This window comes from Oryctolagus cuniculus, chromosome 18 (assembly GCF_964237555.1).
Source record: "Oryctolagus cuniculus chromosome 18, mOryCun1.1, whole genome shotgun sequence".
Lineage (NCBI taxonomy): Eukaryota > Metazoa > Chordata > Mammalia > Lagomorpha > Leporidae > Oryctolagus > Oryctolagus cuniculus.
Window position 1 is genome coordinate 19,755,535 of NC_091449.1, and position 16,692 is coordinate 19,772,226.

At 47.6% G+C, this 16,692-nt stretch overlaps 1 protein-coding gene across 4 annotated transcripts in view; it reads right to left on the bottom strand.

Moving 5' to 3' along the window:
• The window catches only part of ZNF565 (zinc finger protein 565), a 31,223-nt gene extending 14,646 nt beyond the window's left edge, over window positions 1-16,577 (bottom strand). The window contains exons 1-4 of one of the 4 annotated variants that reach the window (XM_008249566.4): window positions 16,444-16,561; window positions 8,351-8,375; window positions 5,465-5,555; window positions 2,093-2,145 (exon numbers count right to left, since the gene is read on the bottom strand). In XM_008249566.4, coding sequence (XP_008247788.1) covers window positions 2,093-2,101 — 9 coding nt within the window. In that variant the 5' untranslated portion in view covers window positions 2,102-2,145; window positions 5,465-5,555; window positions 8,351-8,375; window positions 16,444-16,561. Of the gene's footprint in view, window positions 1-2,092; window positions 2,146-2,937; window positions 2,991-5,464; window positions 5,556-8,350; window positions 8,376-16,443 lie in introns of those variants that run through there. The other 3 variants (XM_008249565.4, XM_002722251.5, XM_070062486.1) reach the window with 3 other exon arrangements.
• Between the last annotated feature and the right edge of the window lie 115 nt (window positions 16,578-16,692).

A 16,692-nucleotide genomic window follows, 5' to 3' on the forward strand; every position in this document is an offset into this window, starting at 1 on the left:
GGGAACATCTAAGGGGAACACCTGTGCAGCCCCCGAGAGAGCCGGCCGGCGGTGTGCCGCTCCCCTGCGGAAGTGGGGAAAGTGGCCAGGGGGAACTGCCCTTCCATGGAGGTGGAAGGGACAGTAGCCAACCCGGGAAGAACCAGCAGCAAACCCGGGGAGGGCCGAGCAGACGAAAGAACAGCGCAGGGTCCTGTGTCGTTCCTCCATGAAGAGGGGGAGCGACACACTACAGCTCCAACCATGTCCACACAGAAAAGACAGGACTGGGGGCTTCTGTTGCAAACATTCTAATGTCGAATAGTAACAGCAAACACCCTTGTTATATGGGTTTTGTTTTGTTTTGTTTTGTTTTTTATTTATTTGACAGGTAGAGTTAGACAATGAGAGCGAGACAGAAAGAAAGGTCTTCCTTCTGTTGGTCCACCCCCTAAATGGTCGCTATGGCCGGCGCTGCACCGATCCAAAGCCAGGAGCCAGGTGCTTTCTCTTGGTCTCCCATGTGGGTGTAGGGGCCCAAGGACCTGGGCCATTCTCCACTGCCTTCCCGGGCCACAGCAGAGAGCTGGACTGGAAGAGGAGTAACTGGGACTAGAACCGGGTGCCCATATGGGATGCTGGCACTGCAGGCAGAGGATTAGCCAAGTGAGCCATGGTGCCAGCCCACCCTTGTTATATGTTAAACACATTTCTAATTCTCAAGAAAGTAAGGGAAACAAAATCCCAGAGCTAACAGAACACATAGACACACACATACACACATGCACACACACACTCCTCAACCCAGAGAGGTGAGTAAATATGTTAGCTGGGGCCAATCTGAAGTGAAATGCTTTGGGGATCAACCTTAGTGTGGGACCTAGAACACAGCAGGGTATGAACCCATGAAAAGTTGGGATCCTAGAAGAGAATCGGTGAAATGGTAGGCCTATGAGAACCCTGCTGGGAAAGAAGAATGACAAGGAACCTCCTGCAGCTTGAGAGGGAAGAAAAGGCGTTATCATGAATGATCCTTACTACTATCAACTTCCATTGCCTATCTCTAACTGAAGGCCAACACTCAAGGAAGTCTGAAATTCCAAAAAATCACATCATTCATGTGGTTGGAGGAAACTCCAGGTGAAAAATTAAAGTGTGCTGAGTTTGAAAATCGTCCAACATGCAAAGCCTCTCTGATGGAGAGCATCATTTAGCCAGTTCCCTAAGGACTGCCAGAAAATAAACTAAGTCATCGAGATAATTCAGTGGGGGAAAGAGCAGTCTCTTTAAACAAACAGGGTTAGGACAACTAAAGGAATCGCCACTTACAAAAAAAGGAAGCTGGATTCATAGCTCCCACCACACGCAAAACCAACTCAAAATGATCACAGACCCAGGTGTGAAAAGCTAAATCAATAAAACTAGAAAAAAACATAGGAGTCTATCTTCATGACCTTGAGTCAGGCACTGGTTTCCTAGGTCAAAAAGATAAATGAACTTTATAAAAATTAAAAACTTTTGTGCCACAAATGATTCCACTAAGAAAGTGAAAAATCCCACCACCAGAATGGGAAAATATCTTCAAATCATATATCTGATAAGGGATTTGTATCCAGAATACAGAAAGCACTCTTAACATTTAACAGTTGGGTTTTTTTTTTTTTTTTGTGATGATAAAATTGTTCTAAAATTGGGGCCAGCACTGTGGCGTAGAGGGTAAAGCCACCACCTACAGAGCCAGCGTCCCCTATGGGTGCCAGTTCGAATCTTGGCTGCTCTACTTCTAAGCCAGCTCCCTGGATTAGATGGCCAGGGAAAGCAGTAGAGGATGGCCCAAGTACTTGAGCTCTTGCACTCTCATGGGAGATGCAGAAGCTCCTGGCTCCTGGCTTCGGACTATTGCAGCCACTTAGGAAGTGAACCAGCAGATGGAAGACCTTTCTCTATGTCTCTCCCTCTGTCTATAGCTGTGCCTCTCAAATAAATAAATCTTCAAGAAAAAGTTCTAAAACGGACTGTGCAGAACAGTAAGTTTCAGGATAAAGAACAGAAACGTTGATACGATGTGGAGGGAAGAAAGATTATTCCAAGGATACAATAAATTTCAACATACCTGGGCCATGGCCTTCAGATCTATCTGATGGGCTCTGATTTCTCTGGATTCTTCTAGACAAATGCAGAGCAAAAAGCAGGTTAGGGGAGAATGGGGTAAAACTCGGATGAACAGAGAACTCCCACATGGATGAGCATAAAACAACTGTACTTCTGCTGACCTTGCTTTGCTTCCCTGCCCTCCCTGTCCCACCATACACTGATATTGAAAACTGCAGAGTTAACAAAGCCCAGCCTCTTTATGAACACTAGGGAACCCCTAAGCAGCACTGTGTCTTCAAGGCACCTGTGCTCTGACACTGCCCTGGAGCTCAAGCAGCTCTGAGGCACAGATTCAGGTCTGGACAGTACGCCATCTTGCTGATGCTAATCTAAGCCTAGACGGGGCCTTTATGAAGCTCACCTGCTCCAAACTGCAGCAAGGACAATCCTAACTCATTCCCACCCACTTTATCCCTTACACCATCAGGCTAGGAGCACAGAACTTTTGCACAGGCCACAACCTGAGTAAAAGACATCTCTGAAGAAGTCTTCCAGGTTCTCTGGGGGTCAGCAGGCCAAACCTCTTGGGTACCTCACCTGCTCTACTTCCTTCTTCCTCATCTAAAATGCGACACTATCAACAGTTCTATCAAAGCCTCCAGCCCCAGCTGTAGTCACAAGACAGGAGCAAGAAAGCCACAGCAACACACACATCTTACATGCATACCTGCACATCCAGAGTACTGACCTCAGTGGAAACTCAGTTTCTACAAGTTTCTTAACCCACCACTCTGTATTTCCCATCTAAGCTCACCCTATTGCTTTCCTGTAGAACATCACTTCCAGGCCAGCGCCGTGGCTCACCTGGCTAATCCTCTGCCTGTGGCACCGGCACCCCGGGTTCTAGTCCTGCTTGGGGCGCCGGGTACTAGTCCCAGTTGCTTCTGTTCCAGTCCAGCTCTCTGCTATGGCCCGGGAGGGCAGCGGAGGATGGCCCAAGTGCTTGGGCTCTGCACCTGCATGGGAGACAGGGAGGAAGTACCCAGCTCCTGGCTTTGGATGGGCGCAGCGCTGGCCGCAGCAGCCATTAGGGGAGTGAACCAACAGAAGGAAGACCTCTCTCTCTGTCTCTCTCTCACTGTCTATGACTCTCTCTCGGTCTCTCTCTCTCACTGTCTAACTCTGCCTGGCAAGAAAAAAGAAAAAGAAAATCACTTCCTCAGCGACTGTCAGGGCTGGCAGTGTTATTAGTCCGGTGAACGTCCTATTTCTCAACAGCAATGAAAATTCAGGATTTTAAGGAGGGTATTAAAGTTGATTCTAATTAGAGGTATAAGAAGCTTCCTATGGTTGTGGTGGTATCAGTGGTGAGAAGGAAGATTAATGTAACCAATAGAGGTGGTATCATGGGAAATTTGCTGTAAGATATAGAATATGAATGGGGTTATAAAAAAAATCATGGAAGTTTAAGAGGCAGAAAAAGGAAAAGAACACTCTAAGCAGAGTGAAATGCAGTGGCCAAAATAGTGGACTAAAGTATATGGTGTGTTTGAGGTAAACAGAATAATTTAAAATTAGTTGAGTAATTTGAGAAAGTTTTGTGCCACAGAATTTTCTGCAATGGTGGAAATCTTCACATTTGTGTTATAAATATAGTAGCCACTTGCCTCTTATGGCCATTTAACATTTAAAATGCGGCTAGTACGTCTGAAGAACTGAATTTCAATTAAATGTAATCTCAAGTGGTCTAAATTTAAATTTAATTAGCTCCAAATCTTGAGGCGGACAAAGCTGAGGATGACACCCGAGATCAGAAAATGAAGGCATCTGACTGAAATAACTGTGAGGGCAAGGACCAATGGGTCTCATCACCACTCTCATCAGCACGGTGTCCACAGTGTCTGGAGAACACATGTGACCAATACACACGGGCTAACCACATAAAAGTTAGACTTTCACCCGTTAATGAAATAGAAGGCAGCTGAAGAATTTTAAGAAGGAAGTGATGAGATCAATAAAACTGATGCCAAAACTGAGAGATCCTTGTACTTTTCAAAGGCAACAAAGAGGGCCTGACCCAGAACAGCAGCAGTAGACATGAGGAGGAGGGGGATGAACTCAAGGTGGAGATTAGAGGTAAAACCAACAGGTTTTGGCATCTGATCAGATATGGAGGCAGAGAAAGAGAAGCCAGGGAACTCTTTCATATTTACTCAGCTGCTACCTCAACTGGCACAGTTCTAGGGATCAGGAACATAATAAATACAACAAATCAACTCCCTGCCCCAGCGGATCTCACATTCTAATGAGAAGAGGCAGTCCACAAATGTTACCTTCTATTCCTGTGAGGCGGCCAAAGTTCTATGGAGAAGAGTAAGGGACAGGGAGCTTTGGGGGAACGGAGGGAGGTCTGAGGCTTTGTGCTGAGAAGGTGACATGGAAGCACAGCCTGCATGGAGTGAGAGAGCAGTGCAGACACCCGGGGAGTGCACTTCCAGTAGAAGAGAACAGCAGTTACAAAGGCCTCAGGCAGGAACAGGGGAAGGAATGGAATATATGAGAGGAAGGGGGTAGTGGCTCACCTGACAGAGGGTGGGAAAAGGGAGGGAGACAGAGATAGCAGGAGTGAGAGTGCATGGGAAGCCAGACCATGCGGGGCTTGAAGGTCAATGTTAGCATTTTGGTTCTATTTTTTTAATAAAAGATTTATTTATTTGAAAAGTAGAGTGAGACAAGAGATAGAGATAGAGACCTTCCATCCACTGATTTGCTTCCTAAATGCCTGGAACAGCTACGGCTGAGCCAGACTGAAGCCAGGAGCCAGGAACTCCATCTAGGTCTCCCATGTGGAAACCCATGTGGGTGGCAGGCACCCAACCACTTGGGTCATCATCCACTGCCTCCCAGGTATATTAGCAGGAAACTGGATTCAGACACAGAGCTAGAACTTGAACCCAGACACTTGATAGAGGATTCAGGCATCCCAAGTGATGCCTTAACTGCTATGTCCAATACCTGCCCCTAGAATCCCATTCTTACAGGAAAAATACACACTGAACACCTGTATGCATGAATGTATGCATGGAAGACAAGACAGACTGAAAGGATTCTCGATTAAATTTTTACACTTGTGTATGTTATAATAATGAAGGGATCTTTGTTTTGCCCTGTATTTTCAAGTTTTTTCCTTAAGCATATATTTTATAAAGATATTGTAATTTTATAAAGATAAATAATACAATTAATGGGGTGGTAGATTATAAAAGGAGATATACGTGCACCTTTGGGAACCTGGATGGTGAGAGTTTGGTTTTCTCCAGGACCCTAAAGCTCTCACCACAGAGGCAATCTCTCAGGAAAGCCTTCCTAATTTCTTAGTCCCCTCACTCACCTGTGCATTGGCTCAAGTCAACCCTTTCTCTCCAGAGATATCTTCTTTGCTCCACAAACACACACTACATCTAATTTACAGAAGCAACTTCCTACACATGGAGAAAAAAAATGGGCCTTAGCCAGTACGGTAGACATTACTAATGTTTCACCATTAACCCATTTTCTTTTCTTTTTTGGCCCTCAGAAGATAATATTTTCCAACTTCTTGGAGTTAGGTAAGATCATGAACTGGTTTTGGCCAAGGAAATTGAGCTGGGGCTGTGCATCACTTCAGTCTGAGCCACACGGGAAAGACTGCACAATTCGCTAATCTTCCTATTCCTGGATGTGGTGACCAAGGAGCTGTGCATATCAAATGGTTCAGGTGTGGGATCCTGGAGTTTCCTTCAGTCTGGGACCTTGTTGAACCATACTAGATATACAGCATGAGCAAAAATCTAAAATCATTTTCTAAGTCCTGCGGATGGAAGATCTCCTTCTGTCTCTCCTTTTCTCTCTCTGTAACTCTGCCTTTCCAGAAAAAAAAATTTTTTTTGTTAGTTAGTTAAGATTTATTTATTTATTTGAAAGTCAGAGTTACAGAGAGAGAAAGGGAGAGACAGGGCAGGAGGGAAGAGAGTTCCCAAATGGCTGCAATGGCCAGGGCTGGGCCAGGCTGAAGCCAGGAGCCAGGAGCCAGGAGCCTCTTCTGGCTCTCCCACATGGGTGCAGAGGCTCAAGCACTTGGGCCATCTTCCTTTGTTTTCCCAGGCACATTAGCAGGAAGCTAAGTCAGAAGTGGAGCAGCCAGGACTTGAACCAGTGCGGATGTGGGATGTGGTACAGCAGATGGGTGCTTAACCCTCTGTGCCACAGCACTGCCCCCCCCCCTTTAATTTTTTTTTTTTGTTTCCCCACAGGCAGAGAGAATGAGAGAGCTTACATCCTCTGGTCCAGTCCCCAAATGCCTGCAAAGATTGGGCCTGGGCCAAGTCAAAGCTGGGAATCAGAAACAATCCTGGTTTCCCATGTGGGTGGCAAGGACCCAAGACCTGAGCCACTGCCTGCTGTCTCCCAGGGTGTGCATTAGCAGAAAGCTATAATTGGAAGTGGAGGTAGAATTGAACAAAGGAAGTCCATTGTGAGCTGTGGGTATTCCTACTGGCATCTTAACCACACAGGGCGATTTCCTGCCTTGAAACTGACCTTGACTCAGCAAAAACTCAGTTCCTTTAGAACTCTAGCGTTAACACTTTCTAGGCACTGGCTTTGTGTGCAGAGAGGGTTAAGCTCCTGCCTGTTACACAGGTGTCCCCTCTCTGAGTGCTGCTTTGAGCCCAGATTGCTCTGCTTCTGACCCAGCTCCCTGCTAATGCACCTGGGAAAGCAGTAGATGATGGGATTAACTGTTTAGATGCCTGTCATCTACGTGGAAGGCCTGGATGGAGTCGTGGGCTCCTAGATTGGGCCTGCACCAGCCCCAGCCAACGCAGCCGTCTGGGGAGTGAACCTTGGATGGAGATCTTTCTCTCTGTCTCTCTGCCTTTCAAATTAATAAAACTTAAAAAAAATGGGGGAGGGATTGAGTAGACATTTTCCCAGAAATGATATACAAATAAGCAATAACCATGTGAAAGGATGCTCAGAAATACTAATGATTCATTAGAAAAGTGTATTTACAAAAAAAAAAAAAAAAAAAAAAGGCAGGGCCAGTGTTGTGCCGCTGCAATGCTGGCATCTCGTATGGGCCGGTTTGAGTACCGGCTGCTCCACTTCCAATCCAGCTCCCTGATAATGCACCTGGGAAAGCAGCAGAGGATGGCCCAAGTGCTTGGGCCCCTGCACCCATGTAGGAGATCTGGAAGGAGTTCCTAGCTCTTGGCTTCAGCTTGGCCCATCCCCGGGCCATTACAGCCATTTGGGAGGTGAACCAATGGATGGAAGATCCCTCTCTGTATCTCTCTTTTAAAAAAAAAAATTTTTTTTTTATTTGACAGATAGAGTTAGACAGCGAGAGAGAGAGACAGAGAGAAAAGTCTTCCTTCCGATGGTTCACCCCCGAAATGGCTGCTACTGCCAGAGCTACGCCGATCCAAAGCCAGGAGCCAGGTGCTTCCTCCTGGTCTCCCGTGCGGGTACAGGGACCAAGGACCTGGGCCATCCTCCACTGCACTCCCTGGCCACAGCAGAGAGCTGGACTGGAAGAGGAGCAGCCAGGACTAGAACCCGGTGCCCATATGGGATGCCGGCGCCGTAGGTGGAGGATTAACCAAGTGAGTCACGGCGCTGGCCCCATCTCTGTATCTCTCTCTCTCTCCCTCTCTCTCTGTAACTCTGCCTTTCGAATTAATAAAAAATAAAAATTTTTAAAAAGCCCTAAAAATGCACTATCTTACAAAGAAATTAACAAGAAAATAACAAGTGCTGGTGAGGATGTGGAGAAATTGGAAACTTTGTGTACTGCTAGTGAGAACAGCACAGTTGCTGGGGAAAATGGTATGGTAATTCTTCAGGAAATCAAACGTAAGAATTACCATGGCAATTTAATTTTGGATATACACCCAGAAGCTGTGTAAGCAGGGAGTGGAACAGGTTAGTCATTTGTAGTCTCATGGTCACAACAGCATTATTATTCACAAAAGTCCAAAAGGTAGAAGCAACCCAAGTGCCCACAGATGAATGAATAAACAAAATGTGGTCCATATGTGCAAAGAAGTACTATGTAGCCCAACATGTAGTACTATGTACTACAACAAGGACGCACGCTAAGTGAAATTAGTCAATCAACACAAAGACAAATACTGTATGATTCCATTTATATGAGGATCCCAAAGTAGTCAAATTCATAGAGATAGAAATAATGGCAATTGTCAGGAACTGGGAAGAGGGAGAAATGGGGAGTTACCTTTTAACTGGTGTGGGACTTCAGCCTGAAAAGAAGAAAAACATTGTGGAGATGCATGTTGGTGATGGTTGTAAAACAATGTGAAAAATGTACTTAATGCCATTAAAATGCACAATTAAAATGATTAAAATGGTAACTTTTAGTTTATATATATAACACAATTTTTTAAGTTAACAAAGGTCCTGAACAGACATTTCACCAAAGAAGACATATAAATAGCTAACAAGCACATGAAAAGATATTCAACATCACTAACATTAGGGAAGTGTCACTTGACACCCCATAGGATCACTATTACCAAAACAAGGGTTGGCATAGATGGAAAAATTAGAACTCAAAATTAAAAAAATATATATTTATCGTATTTATTTGACAGGCAGAATTACAGAGAGAGAGGGAGATAGAGCAAGAGATCCTCCATCTGCTGGTTCACTCCCCAAATGACTACAATAGCCAGCGCTGGGCTGGGCTGAAGCCAAGAGCCAGGAACTTTATCCAAGTCTCCCACATTTATTGATTTATTTATTAGAATATTAGTGTTAGATGGGGGCTGGCACTGTGATGTAGCTGGTAAAAGCCGCTGCCTGCGGTGTTGGCATCCCATATGGGCACTGGTTTGAGTCCCAGCTGCTCCACTTCCAATCCAGCTCCCTGCTGTGGCCTGGGAAAGCAGTAGAAGATGGCCCAAGTGCTTGTGCCCCTGCACCCACGTGGGAGACCCAGAAGAAGCTCCTGGCTCCTGGCTTCAGATCAGCACAACTCAGACTGTTGCAGCCATATTTAAAATAAAGAAAAATATTACTGTTAGAAAGAGATTTTCCTTCTTGTTTACTTATTTAAATATTAACTAGAATTTTTTATCCTTTAAACTGTAATCTAATACTATCATTATTGTGTTGCTCAAATTGTCACAGATGTGGCTGTGGAAACCCCTGTGACTCCGTTTCAGTGTGGCATGCCTCCCCACAACTTTTTTTTTTTTTTTTTTTTGGTAGTACTTCCTTATTTTCTGGCACCATGAAAAAAATTTTTTTTAATTTTTTTTTATTTTTTTGACAGGCAGAGTGGACAGTGAGAGAGAGAGACGGAGAGAAAGGTCTTCTTTTGCCGTTGGTTTACCCTCCAATGGCCGCCACGGTTGGCGCGCTGCGGCCGGCACACCGCGCTGATCTGATGGCAGGAGCCAGGAGCCAGGTGCTTTTCCTGGTCTCCCATGGGGTGCAGGGCCCAAGCACCTGGGCCATCCTCCACTGCACTCCCTGGCCACAGCAGAGAGCTGGCCTGGAAGAGGGGCAACCGGGATAGAATCCGGCGCCCCAACCGGGACTAGAACGCGGTGTGCCGGCGCCGCTAGGCGGAGGATTAGCCTAGTGAGCCGCGGCGCCGGCCGGCACCATGAAATTTCCAGGCTATTTCTGTACTCTCCTTGCCCCTGTCCCGGAATCAACAGGTTTCCCAGGGAACATGGATTCCTTTTATTAGAAAATGCTATTTTGAAATCCAGCTTAGATATATACAATACTTCTGAGATGTCTTTGCTTCTTAGGCTCGCTCAGCTATGAACTCTGTACACACAAACCCATCTGTGTTTGTCTATGTGCATATACAAATAATCCCTGAGTTTGTATGATAGCAGTTTCACTTCAACACCACAGGGTTTATTTTAACCTCTACTTCCTTTGTGGTAACTCCTTTCTCTAAAGTGAAAAACCTGGCTTCTCATTAACTATGATACTTATTTGCGCAATCCTATGTCAATAATTATGATACTTATTTGCACAATCCTATGTCAAAAGTGGTTTAAGAGTTACTGCAGGGGCTGGCATTGTGGTATAGTGGGTAAAACCTCCACTTCCAGTGCCAGCATCCAATATGGGTACTGGTTGGAGTCCGGGCTACTCCACTTCCAATCCAGTTCCCTGCTAATGGGCCTGGGAAAGCAGCAGAGAATGACCTAAGTGCTTGGGCCCCTGCAGCCAAGTGGGAGACCTATGTTCCTGGCTTCGGACCCACCCAGCTCCAGCCACTGCAGCCATTTGTGGAGTGAACTAGCAGATATATGCTCTCTCTTTGTCTCTCCCTCTAAGTCTGTCTTTCAAATAAAATGGAAAATCTTTAAAGAAAAAAAATTACTTCACATACTACTCAGTTCTTTTTGTCGTTAGTCTTACAATATATAGCTTTCTGAAATTCAGAGAGTAGTCTTCCATCCACTGGTTCACTCCCCAAATGACTGCAACGTTCGGAACTGGGCCTATCTGAAGCCAGGAGCCAGGTGCCGGTTTTTTGTTTTGTTTTTATTTTTGTTTTTGACAGGCAGAGTTAGGCAGTGAGAGACAGAAAGAAAGGTCTTCCTTTTCCATTGGTTTACCCCTCAAATGGCCGCCACGGCCGACACACTGCGCTGATCCAAAGCCAGGAGCCAGGTGCTTTCTCTTGGTCTCCCATGCAGGTGCAGGGCCCAAGCACTTGGGCCATCCTCCACTGCCTTCCCAGGCCACAGCTTAGAGCTGGACTGGAAGAGGAGCAACTGGGACAGAACCGGCGCCCCAATTAGGACTAGAACCCGGTGTGCTGGCGCTTGCAGGCGGAGGATTAGCCTAGTGAGCCGCGGCACCGGCCTAGGTGCCAGGTTTCTAAAATTACTTTTTTCCTACAGCCTTTTGTATCAAGATATTTGTTAAAATTCATGGAAAATGGAATTAAAAGATAAGTTTGAGGGTGAGTGGTTAGCAGTTAGGATGTCACTGGGGTCACTCTCATTCCATGTATCATAGTGTGTGGGTTTGAGTCCTGGCTCCACTTCCAATTCCAGCTTCCTGTTAATGTGCACCCTGTGAGGCAGCAGGAGAAGTGCCTGGAATCCCTGGCAGCCAGTGAGAGCCCTGGATTGAGTTCCTAGTTCCCAGCTTTGGCTTGGCCCAGCTCTGGCTGTTGCTGACATTTAGGGAGTGAACCAGCAGATGGGAGATAAGATTCTCTCACTCTCTCTCCCTCTCTCTCTCTCTCTCTCTGTGTGTGTGTGTCTGCCTTTCAAATAAATAGATAAAATTTAAAATTTAAAGAAATGAGTCTTGGGGATTGTGCTTTTAGTCTAGCAGTTAAGATACCTGTGTTAAGACACATGTATCTCATATTGGAGTATCTGGATTCTAGGAGGTGGTGGTGATGGCTCAAGTAATTGAATCCCTGCCATCTATATGGGAAATCTGGATAGAGCACCAGGATCCCAGCTTCAGCTGAACTCAGTCCCAGTTGTTGTAGGTATCTGAAGAATGAACCAGTAGCTAGGAATTATGTCTCTTTTCTGTCTCTGTGTCTGTCTGTCTGTCCCTCTTTCTCTGCCTCTCAAAAAATTTTTTTTGAAAACACAAGTCTGGGCTCCCCTCATGTTTTTGTTGATTTTAATTATTTTTTATTAAGTGAAACAATAATATGGTTCTAAGTCAGAATTAGACAGAAATAGCTATTCAGTCACTCCTCCATTGTTTGTTCTCTCCCTATTCTTCCATTCTTCCTACCCTATTCCCATTCCTTCACTATAGTAACCATTCTTGTTAATCTGTGAATATTTTGTTTTATGGTTAAACATACATAAAATTTACCACTGTAATCATTTTTCAGTGTAGAGGATTAAGTACACTCACATCACCACTATCCATTTCCACAGACTTTTTACCTTTAACTTTTTTTTCTTTCCTTTTTCATTTGAGAGGCAGAGAGAGACAGAGTGCGCTTTCAACCACTGCTTTGCTACCCAAATGCCTGCAAAGATCCCAGGCCAGAAGTTAAGAACTCAGTTCAGGTCGCCTACATGGGTGGCAGGAATCCAAGCACTCGAGCCATCACCATTGCTTCCTAGGGTGTTTAACAGCAGAAAGCTGGAATCAGAGGTGAAGCCCGGCATTGAACGCAGACACTGTGACATAGTACACAGATGTCTTATCTGGCATCTTCACCACTAGGCCAAATGCCACCCCCCGCCAATATCTTTAACTTTTTGAGGAATCAACAAACTGTTTCCCCTACCAGCTGCACAATGCACAAGAGTTCTAATTGCAGGGCTGGTGCTGTGGCATAGCGGGTTAAGCCATTGCCTGCAGCACCAGCATCCCATATGGGCACTGGTTCGAGTCCCAGCTGCTTCACTGCTGATCTAGCTCCCTGCTAATATGCCTGGAAAATAGTGGAGGACGGTCTAAATCATCGGGCCAGTGCACCCACATGGGAGACTGTGGGGAGCAATCCGGACTAGACTAAGTTGCTCGAATTAGGACTTATTCTATGCATCTGCTCTCCCACAATATGGCGCTGGGAGAGAAGTAAACAGCTTCCGCACAGCTGCCTCCAGTTCAACCAATTAACTGTAGGACTTGCTCCTGATTGGAGAGCAGCGTACTCAGCCGAGTTGGGATTGGCGGAGGAGGACTATAAAGGAGGAGAGAGACGACATGCACCAGCAACATCTATGGGGAACATCTAGCTGAGGGAACACCTGTGCAGCCCCCGAGAAGAGCCGGCCGGCGGTGTGCCGCTCCCCTGCGGAAGTGGGGAATGCGGCCAGGGGGAACTGCCCTTCCACGGAGGTGGAAGGGATAGTAGCCAACCCGGGAAGAACCAGCGGCAAACCCGGGGAGGGCCGAGCAGACGAAAGAACAGCGCAGGGTCCTGTGTTGCTCCTCCACGAAGAGGGGGAGCGACATAATGGTGCCGTGACTCGGATAGGAAACGCAGGACGGATAGGAAACCTAGAACGGATAGGAAACTTAGGACGGATATGAAACTTAGGAGGGAAGAAACGGGAAGAAACGGGAAGAACTAGGGAAAATATCGGAGAGAGAAACTAGCAAACAGCCTAGGGAAAATATCGGAGAGACTAGCAAACAGCCTAGGGAAAAGCCGGACGAAAAAGGAGCCGGAAGAAGCTATTGAAAGCCTAGGCATAGATTCGGATACGGACTACGGGGGGAAGCTGGGAGAAATCTCTAAGGTCGAAAGCGAAAGTGAAAGCTAGAACAAACAGACTCGGACGCGGACTGTGGGGAGAGGCCAGGAGAAATGAGGGAGGAATATCGTTGGAGGAAAGCTTGGGGAAACATACCGGGTAGAGAAAAATGTTAGGGAAATTGAAGCCGCGGGGGGCAGGCCAAGGCGGAAACGAAAGCCACTTTGGGATTCTCAAGTTAGCCCGGGAATAGGGGGCGAAAAGTTAAAACCAGAAGCTGAGACGCAAGCCAGATTGGGATCCGTCTGATTAGCTCGGGGAGCAAAGGACGGGAAGCCAAACCGTGGGGCGGAGACGTACGCTGGGTTGAATTCGCCAGGCTAGCCCGGGGAACTTGGATTGAATGCTAGTGGTGGAGACGCAAGCTACGCTGTGTTACTCGCGGAAGCCGCCGCGTGCAGAGAGAGCACGGGGCGTGAGTAGATAGGGAACGGGGCTGGCGTAGGCCGTGGTTCAGACGCGAAAGGGTTAAGCGTGGAGACCGCGGAGCCGCGCAAAGCCGGGAAGCTGCGCAGATGAGAGAGGCGCGCGGGCTGAAGCGGCGCAAAGCCGGGAACCCGCCGGCGGGGCGAGGTGCCGGGAAGCTGCGGGGATAAGAGAAACAGAAGTTTTAGAAGTTAAGTGAGAGAAATAGGAATGCTGGAAGATAGAAGTAAAATGGGAGAAATAGGAATGCCCGGAGATAGAGAAATAGAGAGAAATAAGGCCTCCCCTCAACATGCCAATTAGAAGGCTTGGATTCGGTCTGCCCGATTAGTGAGGCGGTGAGCACCTGGGCGGCTAGCCGCAGGTCACCGAAGACAGGCACGAATTAACATCAGTAAAGCTTCCCCACAATGCAACAATTAGGAGGCTTGGATTCGGTCTGCCTGATTTAAGGCGGTAAGCGCCAGCAAAGCTCGACCAGAGTATGAGCTGCAGGTCACCGAAGATAGGCACGAACCAACACTAATAAGTCTCCCCCACAATACGGCAATGAGAAGGCTTGGATTCGGTTTGCCTGATAGGTTTTGTAAACACCTGCGGGCAGTTCTAGCAGAGCAGAGCATGCGCTGCAGGGCACCGAACACAGGCACGCATCAGCGCCTAGAAACCTCCTCACAACATGGCGAAGAGAGGACCCGGATTCGGTTTTCCTGATTGATAGGACTTGTAAGAGCCTGTGGCAACTCTAGCAAGTACAGCAGAGTGTGTGCTGCGGGACACCGAAGACAGGCACGTATCAACGCCAAAAAATAAAAAGAAAGGGGGATCTGTGGGGAGCAATCCGGACTAGACTAAGTTGCTCGAATTAGGACTTATTCTATGCATCTGCTCTCCCACAATATGGCGCTGGGAGAGAAGTAAACAGCTTCCGCACAGCTGCCTCCAGTTCAACCAATTAACTGTAGGACTTGCTCCTGATTGGAGAGCAGCGTACTCAGCCGAGTTGGGATTGGCGGAGGAGGACTATAAAGGAGGAGAGAGACGACATGCACCAGCAACATCTATGGGGAACATCTAGCTGAGGGAACACCTGTGCAGCCCCCGAGAAGAGCCGGCCGGCGGTGTGCCGCTCCCCTGCGGAAGTGGGGAATGCGGCCAGGGGGAACTGCCCTTCCACGGAGGTGGAAGGGATAGTAGCCAACCCGGGAAGAACCAGCGGCAAACCCGGGGAGGGCCGAGCAGACGAAAGAACAGCGCAGGGTCCTGTGTTGCTCCTCCACGAAGAGGGGGAGCGACAGGAGACCTGCTAGAAGCTCCTGGCTCCTGGCTTCAGATCTGCTCAGCTCTAGCCGTTATGGCCTGCTGGGGAGTGAACCAGCAGATGGAAGATTTCTCTCTCCTTCTCTCTCTGTATTCTGCCTTTCAAATAAATAATTTTAAAAAGAGTATATGGGAATTCTATTTGTATAACATTTTGAAGTCTAAAATTAATTCAACATGAAAACAATGTTAAAAAACCTTGGGTGCACAGGGAGCAGAAAGGATGTGAACCTTTCAGGCCATCTCCAGGGCACTCAATGACTCCCACAGCAAATACTGGAAACTAGGTCACTCTGGCAGGTGGTGAGTAGGCAGTAGCTCTGTTACAGAGTTTCAGAAAGAAGAAAACAATAATAAGCAAGCTTCCAAGGAAGGAATAAAACCTGATGTGTCTGGCATTTAGGTTAGAAGGTCAATAGCAATTCTTTCCTTCTTTTAACACTGTTCTTGACAAAGGGTTAAGAGAAAAAAGTCCTGAGTGACCAGGACAGCTTTGAAAAGTCATCCCCTGGACCAGCATTGTGGCAGAGCAGGCAAAGCTGCCGCCTGTGACACTGCCATCCCTTATGGGCGCTGGTCCGTGTCCTGGTTGCTCCGAGTCTGATCCAGCTCCCTGCTAATGTGCCTGAAAAACCAGTGGAAGACGGCCTAAGTGCTTGGGCCCCTGCACCCACAAGGAAGACCCGGATGGAATTCCAGGCTCCTGGTTTCAGATGGGCCCAGCTCCAGCTGTTCTGGCCATCTTGGGGAGTGAACCAGCAGATGGAAAACCTCTCTCTCTGTTAACTCTGCCTTAAAATAAATAAATAAATAAAAGGAAAGAAAAGTCATCCCCCTACTCTATGACACAGAGGAGGGAGATCACACCTTCACAAGCTGATGTCCCTATCTGCACACACAGCATCAGTCACCATCTCCCCCACCCCCACCCCCACCCTCACACATTCTCCAATATTCACAACAGGCGTACACACGCAGTCTCCAGTCACAGGCACACGGCAACGACACGCAGTGTGGCACAGGCTAGCATCACACAACCAAAGCCATGCATCCACCCTGGAGCCGCGCGGTCACAACCGCACAGACACCTGCACAGGGCGTACAGGCAGGCAGGCGCGCTAAGGGCGCACACCGGAGCCACAAGCATTTTATCACACGGACCCCGCACCCCAATACAAAGTATCACACACTCTTCCACAAAAACAACCAGCCAACAGAACTGCACGCTCACAGGAACCCACACCCAGCCCCAACGCGCATCCTCAGCCGGCTCCCGCCTGCGCGCACAGACCCGAGTCTCCGGACACGCCCCGTCCCCGCCCCGAACTCCCAGACCCCTCACCTTCAGCCTCCCCTGGTCGCGTCCGGGTCCTTGCGGAGCCTGCGATCTCGCCACGACGTCAAAGGAGACGAAACGTCGGCCGCTGTGGGCTCTGGGAAACGTAGTCCACAGACCAAGCAGCCACGGACAAGATGGCGGTTTTTTTTTTTTTTTAACCTCTGAGTCTGGGTTTGGCCCAGAGGCATCAAAGAGGGAATCCGCCCTGCAAACCTTTCGGCACGCCAGAGATTGAGTTCAGTAAAGGACCAC